Source organism: Lissotriton vulgaris, chromosome 7 (genome assembly GCF_964263255.1).
Source record: "Lissotriton vulgaris chromosome 7, aLisVul1.2, whole genome shotgun sequence".
In the NCBI taxonomy this organism is placed as follows: Eukaryota; Metazoa; Chordata; class Amphibia; order Caudata; family Salamandridae; genus Lissotriton; species Lissotriton vulgaris.
Window position 1 is genome coordinate 1064802628 of NC_141695.1, and position 14483 is coordinate 1064817110.

Sequence of the window (14483 nt, forward strand, 5' to 3'; positions counted from 1 at the left end):
GTATAGAGGAATGAGGATGAAGGCTGAATTCCAATGTGACTTGCAATATCCTTATAATACACAGAAGGGGGTACTTTATTTCTAATAATACATGGCCAATAATAAATGACCACACCAGCACACATCCCAAAATCCTTGATTTATTGCTCTTTCGTGTGAAGGAGATATAATGTTTGCAAACATAAAGAATGCAATTAGAATCTTGAGTGCAAAATTAAACACACCAAAAAGCAGTTAGATATTTGTTGCAAAAAGATATATTAAAAGAAGACAAATACAAAAAAAAACACCACTGTAGCTCAGAATATGTAGAAACCCTCAGAGGCAATCTACCTTTCCCATAATTACAGAAAGTAAAGCATAAACATTTCTACTCATCTAGAAAACCAAACAGAAGAAGCAAAAGCCACGTTTTCTTCTCATGTTTGAAGCTGTAGCTTTAAGGATGCTGTGTGACTTTACTTTCCCATCCACTGCTGGCTCTGGCAACAGGCATTGGGATGTCTGTTGAGCGGCTACATCATTTCTTTATTACAGGCGACTAGGTGCATACAAGTTGCATGTAATAAGGAAATAAGAGACTGCCTTTTAACAAGGATTGCAGAGTCCATGTATTATAATGTGATAAATGTCCAAGGAGGTACTGGACAATAGTTCCGAGGTACATTGTTTAAGATTCCACTTAAACTCTTGTCCCTGATTTAAATTCATGTATGTACTTCAGAAACATAAAGGGGCCATAAAGGTTTCGTGCGTAATTCTGCAACACAGAGATGCTGTTGTAATATTTATTGTGTGTAGATATTGCTAATAGATCCCATGAACCCACTTCATTTTAAAATCACTGTAAACCCCTAAATAAAACATTCTACATGTGTGTGACATTCTATTTCGATTTACTTGATTAAACGTTTAATCTTTGCAGAAAAATGCGACATTACACGTCAACAAACATCCTGTTTCTGAAACTGATATCATGGCCACTAACGGTGTCATCCATGCTGTGAACAAGGTTTTGCAACCTCCAGGTAAGATGATCTAGAGAACAGTAAGTGCTCACAATGAAACTGCACATCAATATTAAGGGATCATAAAAAAAGTATACGGTACGTAAGAACCTTTAGTACGAATCCATTAGCAAGTTAAGAATGGCAGTGCTATATTTTAGTGATTAGCATCCATAGCAGCACAGCTCCCGGTAACCATGGCAGGCCTGCTGAATTTTCCGTCATTATTATGGAGATTACCGAAAGAATTGTGAACCAGGGAATTGTGGTCATATCTTGTTTTGTCTCCTGGACTGGGGAATGGTCTGAGGGACCCGCATTACGATGTAAGTGTGCTATAAAACCATTTTAAATTCGTTTTTTTAATAAGTCAATTTATATACAGCCCTTTAGAAAATGTAAACCAGCAGCGATCCATTAGGAATTGTGACGCATCAAGAGGGCATTTGTACTCTCCAGATTACACTGTTGAGTCAAGGACATAAGAAATCACATGTAATATGGCTAACGGTATTGTAATGAAGGTAGGGGGACAGTGTCAAATGCAGCTGTACTATGCTGCAAAGCTCAGATCTGTATAAATGTAGATGGAAGCACAGAAGTGCGAGAAACTCTTTTACTAGCACGTGGCTAGAAGTAAAGTGGAGAGTTAAGGTGCCAACCAAGGATCTAAGTGCTAAAGGTAATTGTTTGTCACCCATGCATGTGGCAGTGTAAGCATGTCCAGTGTCTGCCGAAAAATGTTTGGCAACTTAAATATTATCAGCATATATATCAGGCAGTGATTATGCAGATTTCTGGGTCATCGGTGCTGTGCCAGAAAATGCTGTTTATAAAAATATTGGCAGATATGTACGGTGCAAAAATTACTCTTGGATGAAAACATTGTGAAAATTGGGATTTTCATTTTTTGAATGTCTCGACTCAAGGCTAAGTGACAAAAGACCGTGCCACCAAGCCTCACTCCAGTTATTCAACAAAATTTGGGGATAAATGTAGAAGTAACCATTATAACTCTGCATGTGATGCATGTATTGCTCACAAAAACAAATGCCTTGCAAACCCACTGCCTAATGTTTCTCGTCTTCAATGGAAAATTTGTCGCCGAATGAATAATGTACGATTAATCAAACAGTCTAAACCTTTCCTCCATACTGAGTACGAGCCCATGTAGTAATTTCTAGTGGCAGCTGCCTTTCTTGGGTAAATACAACTATCACATTTGGCATCTGATAAAGAGATCTTCTCTGGCCAAAATGTAAGTTCAGAATGCAGAGAAATCTAGAATGGGTTCCATAGCGCTTCAAAGGTGGTTATCAAGTAAATTCCTTACCATAGTGTAAAGAATGCACTCTTGGGTGATAGTGTTGCTACCGGCTTTGTAAGGAGAAGAAGACCACTCTTGTATTTATAATGTACATGTATTTTTCAGACCTCAATGCGGATTTCTATCTGTGGGATTTCCTCACTTTGTTAGATCTTTTCCTGAAATGCTCATTATGTTTCTTCCTATTTCTTTTCACACATATAAAGCATGGGGCACCAGAATAAGTGGCAATGGTGACAGGTTAGTAGAAGGAAGTAAACTCTCACGAAAATCAGGAAAAGCCTACTCATATTGTTTCTGCTCTTCAGAGAACTGAACAGGTCATGAAATTAGGAAACTACCTCTAATGGACATATTGAAATTTTACTGAGGATTCTTTGGGTGTTTTCATGATGGAATAACAAACTTCTCAGTAAAATCTTGTTACATACAGGAAGTCACAACACTTTCGTTAGGGCAGTGAAGAGCGGTCTAACTGCATGACAGATCACAAGGAACCAAGAATAGCAGCAGCTAAAAGATTTGTTAAGACAGCTCTTGTGGCAATACCCCATTGCACTAGCAGCTAAGGGCAAGGAGGCAGGGCTACACTTTGCACATATGGAAGCTCTATCAGAGGAGGAAAGATGTGGCACTTGTTGTGTATGACACTGGCTGACACAAACATCATTGCCATCATTGCCACAATCCACTTTGAGAGAATGCTGTTGTGACCAGGCTTTCCACCATTATAGGAGGATGGGGTAGGGGGAGAATGGCACTCAATAGGATCACACAGAGCAGGAAAAAAGCTTGGAGCAACTGCACTTAGTGTCCTACTGCAAGGAAAGGAAAATCACACAACTTCGCCTGGGACTAGAACCTTTGCTGCTTATCAGACAAAACATATGGTGGCAAAGCACCCAGGTAATTCTCTCAAAATCTCTGTGTAATTATGCAGTTGCTTTATAAAAGATGAAATATCTTCTAAATGCAAATGCCACAATAGTCCTTTTTGACATAAAAAGAGATAGTAATAAAGCGTAAGTGTCACATGATATGAAACTGATTTAGTTGACATTGAAGTCCAAGCTCTTGGTTGGCATCCACTTCTTTTACAAATGTTTTATTTGCTACTGTTGGTTGATGCAATGAACAGAAATGTGAATATGTCTAAGAAGAATACCTTGAGATTGCCATTCCCCATATGAGCATTTGGATGAAAATGTGTTAGACAAACCCACACACTTCCTTTTTTTCTGGATAATTTGTTGTCTTGAGGGTCAACTGCAGAGAGTTTTATCATGCATGACTAATTCGTTGTATCATCAACGACTTTAACATTAGTGTGCATCCCAGGAAGTTGTGAGTGTTCAGAAGGTTCCACCGAGGGCAAGAGTAGTCACAGACTTCACCCACCATTGTAAAGATCCAAATATAACAGGCAGAGGTGCAGGCTACCTTGACACAGAGAAGCATGTTGGCCCCACTTTATGGAGGGTTTGGACCCCCATATAGTTTATGAGAGCCTAAATGCACTCTCAAAGAGATCCCTTAGTAGGGCTGGGCATTTTTCTTTCTTTTTTTAAGTTTAAGAAAGTTTTATTGAAATAATTACATCAAAAAGGAACATCTTAATAGTACATGTCTAATATCTGAAATGAAGTGTAATAAAACATAGTAATGCAGAGAGATACAAAACATTTGAAGCATTAAAATTGTGAAATAATGCATTTTAAGGACTACAGACTGATGAAGAAAAATTAGGAAAGAGGTACCATATTATGTACTGCATTTTATAATATTATGTTAAAAGGAAAAGGAGAAGAGAGAGGGAAAAAGGAAAGAGGGAGAAAATAATAAAGAAAACAACAAATGTTATAATACATATAATCAAGTTTACCAAGAGCAGTTATTATGACTAATCAAAAGCATGGTGTGCAAGGATAACAGCAATTAATATCTTAAACATTTTATCAACAATACATGAAAAGTTCATGGCGGTTGAAAAGTAAAATTACTGTCCTGTATTTGTGCAGGAGGAATAGAGAAGTGGTGACCAAAAAATATCCATCTGAAGAAGTTAATATGTGTAGGTGGTAGAAGATTTGTCAAGTCTATGATGATCAACAATCATGGGGGTGGGGATGCACACCTTTTATATTCCAATGATTTTAATGTAATCCAGTACTCCTTAATGCGTGCTGAGTGGTGTAGTGGTGTTCACTGAAATGAACAATAAACTACAAAATTGGGGACAATATCTTGCCCCCTCCAAACGCACTGCAATATGCCAACATTTAGGCCATCATTTCTACTTTTCATTTTCATCCATGTAATCCATTTAAACCATGTTTTCCATGTTTAACTTGAATTGCGAATCCACACACGGAATGATTGGCCTTTTTTCCAGATTTCTAATATTTGAACAGTGTCCATCCGGACCTCATGTTAAAAATACAAATATTGCAGGGTTCATCACAAACAGTGCTTTATTTTTCAAAATCCCAATGCATTTCGGGCGTTGGAGCATTCTGCGTCAGGGGTCACTACAAACAATGATAAAAAAAACAATTATCCATCACTATTGTAAACAAGAATTCACGTAATTCGCTTAGTTAAGCAACACAATCGCCATTCAAATTGAACACGGTATCGAATACAAGTTATTCTTCATTTATTTGCCCACCATGCGAAATGTCTTTAGCGGTATATTTATTTATTTATTTATTCATTTATTTGTTGACATTTCTAAAGCGCAACATTTACCCGTGGGCGTCTTGGCGCTATCTATCTCGACCACGACTCTCCCTACGCCACTCTCTTCCCACATGTGCTAAGGAATGGTATCAGCACATGTGGGAAGAGAGTGGCATAGGGAGAGACGTGGTCGAGTTATATATACCGCTGAAGAGATTTCGCATGGTGCCGCCTTTCATTATAGAAGTTCTCCATAGTGGCGAAGAGCATCGAAAGTCTGCTTGCTGGCGGTTCATCCATTCCCAGGGCATTTTTATTTCAAAGGCAGTGGCAGATGCGAATTAAGCAGGAATGTAGCATGTTCTGGTGGACTCATAAACACTTCCTGCTACTAAAAAAAGGAAAGTAGGATCATGATCATCTGTCCAAAATTACCTTTGCCCAGCCCCTTTACTAGGGGGTGAGCAATTACACTTACAGGACAGAGGGCTGTGCTTCATCAGTGGCAGAATTTGCAAATGCACCTGCAAGGGAAGAATATGCTGCAATTTTCAGTCCTAATGGGGAGAGCTGCTAATTAAAATATGGTGGCGAAAACAGAATATGGCATTAGGGGCAGTTTCAGTTAAATATTGTGTATACATTTACAGTATTTGCAATTGCATGATGACATTTTAATATTTTCCTACCCATTATACAATTCACAAAGCTCTTTCTGAACCACAAAGCTCATTCTAAATGGTAATTTGGACGGTGAGTGAATGGCGCTTTCCCTCCTCCTTGGAAATTGCAATGATGTATTCATGGTGTGAGACTACAAATGTGGCCCTAAACAATTGAAGTGTTACACACTCCCTCAAAGAACTGTAACAGACTCACGGAGGGGAAGCTGTTGGTTGTATCCCAGATGAGCAGGCAGTGGTCCGGGGACCACTGCCTGATGCCTCCTGCATCTTCCTAAATAGAAAAAAAATTCTTAACTTAGTACCTGTCCTTTTAAGGACCACAGGCTGCTTTAACAAAAGAGTTTCCCATTTGGTAACGGACACACAGGAATGGTAATCTGCTGTTCCTTGTAGGACACCATCTCTTTGTTTTTTTAGCCAATCACAGAGGGTCGGAAATAGCAACTGGCCTAATTTAAATATACTATTCACTGGCAAGATCTCTGCGATCCCATGAGAGACAGGTAAAAATGGTCAGTACTCAATTTCTGAGAGCTATTTTCATCCTGTATTTTTGTATATCTGGTCCCACGTGTGTTGTCATTTACAGAAATTAATTCCTAATTCCTGGATTCCACCATCATTCAGTTTAACTTTTCAGAAGCCAATTCCCTCCAGCCCTATGTCTCGCTAATGAGAGGAGGATGTGCAACTTCAGGGATTTGTTTTTTCCTCTTACCCCACTCAGGGTTCTCCTTAGCCACATTTGGAAGGACGGAAAGGCATTATTGTGCACAGTCCATTAATACCCCTCCCACTGACAGTTACTCCGTAGGGAGTGGGACTTCCAATTGCATATTAATGAGACATGAGTTAGGCAGCAAATGGCAGTTCATGGCCCAGAATCGCATTTACCCCATCACAGAAGGCTCCACTGTAAGCTACATTCATTGGGAAGCCTCCAAAGCTTTTTTAAACAAAAATTGACAGTGCAACTTCCGACAAGATTTTAGGTCTTAAACATACCCTGCCATATGAGTAAGATGATTTAGAGTAGTTCTTTCAGCTATTGGTTCTGCTTGCATTTGTTTAACAATATACTTTTTTTTAAAGTATTTGTTCCAAAACATGTCTGTTGTTTATCTTGTGTTTAATACAGTAACAAAGCCTCAGGAACGAACTGATGAGTTAGCAGACTCTGGACTAGAAATCTTCAAACAAGCATCTGCATATTCCAAGGTTTGGTAATTTTCTTATTTAACTCATAACTGAAAATCTGCTTTGGATCCAGTAACACATGGATCTATAAAAGCAATACCACCCTTTCTGAAATGTCCTGTTTTGGAACGGAAAATTCCACTGCATGGTAAGAGACGTGTACATCTGGCCTGAGTGCCCATCTGTATGGTTGTCTGAATCCTGAATGCTGAATGTTTTTGTCAAAAGAGACTAAGGGTCATACATTTATGCCATGATATAGGCCTGTTTCACAGATTGTGGTCTTGTTCGACTGGGAGGGGCACCCAAGGTGCTACCCTCAAAGTAGTAGAAGGCTACTGCCTCCACCAGGAATTAAACAGCACAAGCACAGTGTTGACAACACACTGTGTAGTGATCAGTAGTTGTGAACAGGACATTTTCACCCTTTGTTATAGAGGTGAGGGCTACAGGCTGTGTGGTATTGCATTGCGCATGGGTAGTGACTCCATGCTCAATGTATGCATGTCTGGAAAAGGTGCAATACAGGGATAGAGCTGTAGTGCATGTGTGGTTAATACTTGCACCCAGTGTATGTATGTCTGAAAGGAATATATTACATGAGAGATGTCTTACCATGCCATATGTGCACAGGGACCGCATGCACTGCCTTTATGTGTGCTTGCTTGAAGTACAATACATAAAAGGTACATCGTTGTGTAGTGCACATATTGGGTGTGTATGCTGGCAGTGCATGTGTTTTGAAATGACGTTTGCAAACTGAGGGTGTGTATGCTGAATGCATGTGTACATGCGAGGTACAATGTATAGTGGTATTAGTGCTGAACACAAAGTGTGTTCTGAATGTACCTGTGAGTGTGCCTGCAATGGTACAATGTATGGAGGAACATGGGTTCCATTTTGGGAAGCCTGGACTGCCTAGCAAAAGCATCAGGAGGAGAGGAATCCCTTCAGACAGATTTGTGGTTTGCTGTATGCCTGAGACCTGGTGGGGACACACAGGAGGGAACAGGCTCCCATTGCAATTCAAAGACTGCTCTTCGATTCAGTGATAAATCACAAGGAAGGGGCCTGGACATATCTCAGGGAGGGAGATGGGGCTGATAAGAGAATCATACAGAGTAGGACTGAGGGTCTAAGATTAAACCTTTGATGCACATTTCACTATGGATGACATCTAGATATAAACTATGGTTATTCCCATAAGTTATGTTATGGACAATCAGTTTCAGAGGTGTGCCCCCATTGTCAGCCCTCTTTCATGAAGGAAGATGAAAAGGAGATGTGCCAGTACCCACTTCAAAAGAAACAGAACCCTTACATAAACTTCATAGACCCAGACCTTAAACCACATTTGCAGTTCGAAAATACTATAAGCAAGGGAGGTTAAATCCTCAAACATGTGTCATCTGCCAAGCAGCCAGATGGGCTGGGTGAGGAGGGGGATCTCTGCAAGACTTCTGCCTGTTACCAGGAATGGAGGCCAAGGCCTGCTAGTCTCCCTGCTGACATCACCCAGAGATCCCAAAACCTCTTGCCCAGAACCTGAAGCACCAGCACCTGCCAGCTTACCAAGACCAGTGTGCCTTGTGAGGAAGAAGACAGCATTGGAGGGAGCGAGGAACCCTGCCAAGATGAATTCCTGAGCTAGGTGTGACGAGAGCAGCTGCTCACCTATCGGGTGATTGCCCTTGTGCAAGAACAGTCCAGTGATATCCATATGCCAGAAAAGGGCTGCCATGATCTTAGTCATGTGACGTGCTCCACAAGAGAAGCACCAGGCCTGCAATGCCATGCCACGGTGATCCTGTATGCCAGAAGGGGCCACTGATTTACTTAATTGGGCTGGAGTGTGCAAAATCTTTTAGGGCAGCTGCCCCAAAGAGTCTACCCCTATTAACGAGACATACAGCAGCCCGTACACCAGAAGGGACTGCCACTATTGCTGTGACCAACTTCTGTGGCTCAGGTAAAAGGATTACTGCTGTGATCTATGGGTTTAGCTCATCAACTGAACCTGACTGTTTCACTGAGAATATCATGGGACACCATTGAGGACATCATACCCTCGCTTGAGTTACAGTTGGGAGCACAGGAACTCCCACCCACCCTTTTTGCTATGGGAAGCACAACTTAACTTTTGTTAGCACTGAGCACAAGTAGCTCCGATCCCTGGAAACAGACCGGCAGCACTGCTTAACAGGAAGAGCCTGTGTCATCGGGTACTGCTGCATCCATCTTAAGAATCCCGACTTCACCGTACAGGATCCGAACTTGAGGGCACCCCAAGGGAGGGCACTCCATGCACCACTGAACAATGTCCTACCGCCGATATGGGTAAGACTGACATTGGACCTTTGGGTCCCTGGGTTAATGACTACTGAAGGTGCTGTGGCCCCATAAACACTTTTGACTGCAAGCCTGAAGAGTCGAAAGGGAACACTTGAGTATGGCCTAAGAGTATGCATTCCCTGATGCAGCCTCCAGTAAAAGGGGAATAACCCTGAACATGTTACACAAAGGAAGGTGGAACAGGGATTAGCTGACAACTACTAGGGATCCAACTTCAAGGGGATTGTGTTATTGTAGTTGAATGATGCATCTCTTTGAATGTGTAGAATTAGAAATCAAATCCTGCCTTTTCTTATAAAAGCAAGTATTTGGCAGGACAATGATGTATTTATCATACTGTATTTGCATTTTGAGTAATGACTTGTGTTCACTGAAATGTATCTAGATACCACTGATAGTCAAATGCAAAAAGGGTACTTGGCCCAGTTGAGCAGGTTCCATAGTAGGTCAGGCCCCGGGACATCAGGAGTAAAATTCGGCAACCACCATGTTTGCACCAAGGAGCCCCTGCGTGCCCCATAGCCTTCTGAAAGGGGTTCTGGTATCCTGCAAAATATAGAAATCAAACATTCAGGAAGGTCTCCTGCTAGTGAATAAGTGCAATACTGCTCTGCCATCAATCAACATTGGTTCCAAGCAGCATATACTTGACGTACAGTATCTGCTACCTTTCAGTACAGTTCATGAAAATATATATTTCATCGAATAAATGTGCCTCAAAATACAAAATATCATTTCTGTTGTTCCTCTTTTATCAATATTAAAGACATTAATATTTTTCACAACCTTTCCATGTCTGGTATGCCAGCAAAATCCAATGAAATAAGCATTTAAATATGTGATTCATTACTGTGATAATGTCCTAATACAATAGGGAATACTTTTGTGAGGTTAGGTCTCCAAGAGAAGGGTCTTTCTTTTAAGGCAACTGAGGTTGTGAGCATTTTTTGAAGTCTTCCACTCGGCCAGCCTATGGCAGGCATTAAGTGATTGAGTGTCCTTCCAGTCTTTGTGCTCTTTCCTGTCCTTCTAGGATTTGGGATTTTTTGTTGGAGTCTTTCTACTCAGTTGTTACTGACTCTTGTCACCCTTAAGGCTTAAGTAGCCTCCATTAGAGTATTTTTGGAGCTTTGAGTGGGTGTTTTGGTGACATAAACCTCTGGTGTTTCACCTGTGCAATGATATTTTGTTGCTTAATCCTATGAAGAAGGCCTTGGTCCCCTTTTTGGGATTTGTTGTGAATTCTGTGACATCCCCCTTTCAAGATGTTGCCTGACATTCTCTTTCTCGTTATGTATTATAAAATTGTGTTTTTGGTTGTCATCATGCCATTGAGGCATATGGGGGATCTGGGTTCACTTTTCCATACCCTACCTTTTCTGATCATTCTACTGCACTAATTGGTCTTGCATCCTTGTCCTTCTAAGGGCTCCAAAGGATGTGGCTGGCTCATCATGGCAGTTCCTAGATATTCACATGGTGATGCGTTTCTATCTGAATCATATTAGAGTTTAGGGATCTGACATTATTCGTCACTTTAGGGTCAAATAAGCATTCCTCTTAGTCACTATGGGGCACATTTATGTGGGGAGTTACATTTTGCTTCCATGTGATTTATGAAGCTACACACTCCACCTTGTATGGCCCTTAGTAGCTTCATAAATCTGAAAAAACACAATGCAGCACAAATCTCTGTGTTGTGTTACTTTTCCTTGAGAAGACGTTACATGGGTATTATATGGGTGTTCCAAAGCAACTCCCATGGTTTTCGATGCATTTCCAGATTTACCAAAGTGGTAGACTTGGGATTGCACCAAAAAATACGCCTTTCAGGGGATGTGTAAAGAGGAGAAATATCTTTATTTGTCCTTGTTTCTTCCTCTTATTATGTGTGGTGCATTCTACGCCACACATAGGAAGAGGAATATGCCTCTCAGGGTTGTTTTGGTGCAGGAATGTGCCCCTACCTGATAAAAAGCAGTCCTTCATTCAACACAGGCACAATTTCACCATGGTACACGGGTGCCTGCGTTGGTCCAAGGCAGCCAAAACAGCACCAGTGCAAAGACAAAGGTTGGTATTTTTTTAATACAGTGCATTCCTGCCCTTTTCCTGTCACGCAGTGCAGCAACGCGACTAACTGTGCTGTGTGACTTTTTCATAAATGTGTCCACATTTGCACTTTAATAGTGTAAGCTTATTTACGTAATGGCTGATATCCACCTTTCCCATTTCTGAAGGGATGGTTGAGGACAGGGACTAATGTCTCTTGGGCTTCCGTCAAGCTCATTCAACTTTAGATATTTATATGGCTGACATGATGACTTCTCTATTGTTTTTCTGACCCATCATTACCTGATGGTCCCTGGTAATTGTCTGTGGATCAGTCTCTTGTTATTTTATGTGGTTGTGAGTGTTTGAACCTTTCATTAAGTTGCTGTGCTGTATTAGAAAAGACTTCATGGTGTGATGTATCTTGTAATGCTTTTTTATTTATTTATTCTGCCTCCTTCAGTCTCTTGGCTTTGGTATGCCCCATATGTTGAAGGAAAAGGGAATTGATGGTTATTATAGATTATTTGGGTATTCTTCATTACTCTCCACTCTTCCTCATATATTTTGTTGGTCCCACTCTCTCTCCAGGTTAGAGGTTTGAAGGAGATGAGATTGCTTGGTATGTTTGGAGGTGACATTGGCTTGTCTTTTATGGGGAGGTCCTTTAGCACCTCACCAGAAGGGAGAAGCCTTAAGGAAGGAGTGAACATAAAGATAAAAGAAAAAAGAAAACAACTAAAGCCAAGGCCTTCGGGGGAGTTCTGGTGGGTGGCGGGTGTCTCATATGCTCTGGTAATGTAAGGTAAGTTGTCAGGTTGTGGTTGTTTTTTATGGTGATGTCCTTTGTGAGACCTCACTAGAAAGGAGAAGCCTTCATGAAGTAGTGAGCAAGGAGAGAATACAACTAAATCCAAGGGCTTCAGAGAAGTTCTGATGAGAGGTGGATGTCTCAGGAAAGGAAGGGAATGCAAAGCAAGGCAAGACAAGGCAAAGCAGGGCAAGGGAAGGGAAGGCAAGGGAAGAGGTTAAGTTGATATTGACTATTACATCACAACGCATCATTTCTGAGGATGCAGTCATAAAGTGATCAGATTTTAAAAAGACAGATTTTGTCACTTATAGCATGGATTGCAACATATTTTTGTGTCAGTTCTATTGAAACAACACCGCGCTGAATATCCATTCAGGTTTAAAAATGTGAGCCATAAATAAAGTGTTCTATTTCTTTTCAGGTCACTCAGCGACGTGCTCGATTAGGTAAGGAATTATAAATATTAATTTCCTCCATAATGGGTTTATTTAAAGGTGATTTGACAAACTTTCTTTCTGAGAAACGAAGGCGCCTATTGAGTAGGGGATCATAAAACATGCTAGTGGTTCGGGCCTGCTACTTCCTACTAATGTTGAAGTGACTTTAACTTCAGTGTAGTGATCCCAGCCAAACTGCAGTGTTAACATCACAATATGTTGTCACACCGATTCTGTCACTGCAACCAGTGGCAGCACAAGCTAGATGGAAATCCACTGTCATCAGTGAGGGTCAGATGGTGTCATAAAGGGGTGGGATATTTGCGACTATGCATTCCCTAAACACTCACAGCATTATGAGCTCCAATGATATATCAGGATAGATAAATTATGCATTTATATGTTTTATATGACAAAAATCTTTTTCTATGAATCATTGAGAAGGTTCTCATTTTTTCGCTTCTACAAACCATGCAGTATGGTTGATATTTTAAAGTCCCCAAACTATAATATTTTTAGCAATGACATGTTTTTCTGCAGCTCAACATCCCACAATTTTTGTGGCTTGGCTTGAGAGCGCAGATGTTGCCAGACAATTATGTGAGCAACCCTAGAGAAGGTGCTTTGCCTCCCCCACATGTTGGGACACAGGGGTGCATGTTTTGATTGGGCAGAAGTCTTGTGATTCCACAAAAAAAGTGCTCGCCCTACACACACAGCTGTGCTAATCTTGTTTATTTATCTAGCTTCTTTGCTTGAACTTTCAGGCGCACACACATGACATTGGAATGCTATTAAAGTGTCTTAGATAATTTATGTTAATTTACACTAGATGTAGCACAGATGGCAGGAGGGCAGTCTTTATCATACATGGATTTTAGTTGTGGTTTAAAACGCTTGACATTGTCATACAACATTCTTTTAAAGCTAGATCTATTGGCATTGCCAATGCTTGTTATATGCTGGTCATCAAACAAATATAGGTTTTTCCTATCTATTTGATTGAATTCGTCTTACAAGTGACCAGGAAACTATTGGAAATATCTTGAAATATTTTCTTTTTTTTTATTTCTTCTCCTATACAGCTCCTGCTTTCTCCAAAATCTTGGCAAGAATGAGGCACTAAAAACATATGAATAGTCTATAAGAACACAAGGAATCTTTCACCACTGGTTATACAACCGAAGACTAAAAAGTGCTCAAACTTTAATTTTGATGAAATACAATGAATATGCAGCACGAGACATATTCGAGTGCTGTGCTCTTCTCACTTGTTTGTGAAATGTATTGTTTGCACAATAAAGGCCGAAAGCATAGGTGGAACATTTGAAAAAAGTGGAAAATTGTTCGCTGTAATTTAATGTAATGATTCTTTAAAATATCGCAACCCTGTAATTCAGTGGACACGTACTGTGACTGTTTTTTAAGAGCCACGTGGGTACAATACCCACGAATACATTCGCCTTCAGATGCAGAATGTGTGTACTACATTCGTTGTACGGGGAGTGGGGGGTTGATTCAAGTGGAATAAGCTATAAAGTGTAAGGTTTATTTTTCGATTTTAAAACGAGAACTGTCTAAATGACTAGTTGCCTTTTATCTCAATGCCAATGTTCTTGAATTAAGTAGATCACCTGTTCTCCAATGACAGTATGCAAATCTGGCAAATAAAAGGTACATTTTAAAGATTTTTTGTTGTACTCTTTTCCTTTTAATAATGGTAATATCAGAATATTTGCATTTTCGCCAGGCTTTCGCCACACGCATCTCATCCCTTCCAGATGAAAAGCATTTTTGGTACTAATTCTTCTCGCTCTTTCGATGACACATGGATCATGATTGATACATGAGAGTTTGGAATCATTGGTGCGGTAGGGGAGGAGCGTTATTGACAAAGAAGCGCTCCTTTCGATGGGACGAGTACAGTCAGTT

The 14483-nt window shown here is 40.5% G+C and overlaps 1 protein-coding gene across 1 annotated transcript in view; it reads left to right on the forward strand.

Moving 5' to 3' along the window:
* TGFBI (transforming growth factor beta induced) overlaps nt 1-14239 on the forward strand; it is a 225671-nt gene extending 211432 nt beyond the window's left edge. The window contains exons 14-17 of the mRNA XM_086931518.1: nt 926-1028; nt 6838-6917; nt 12536-12560; nt 13637-14239. Of these exons, the coding sequence (XP_086787644.1) occupies nt 926-1028; nt 6838-6917; nt 12536-12560; nt 13637-13677 (249 nt within the window). The 3' untranslated portion in view covers nt 13678-14239. The remainder of the gene's footprint in view (nt 1-925; nt 1029-6837; nt 6918-12535; nt 12561-13636) is intronic.
* Nucleotides 14240-14483: the final 244 nt, after the last annotated feature.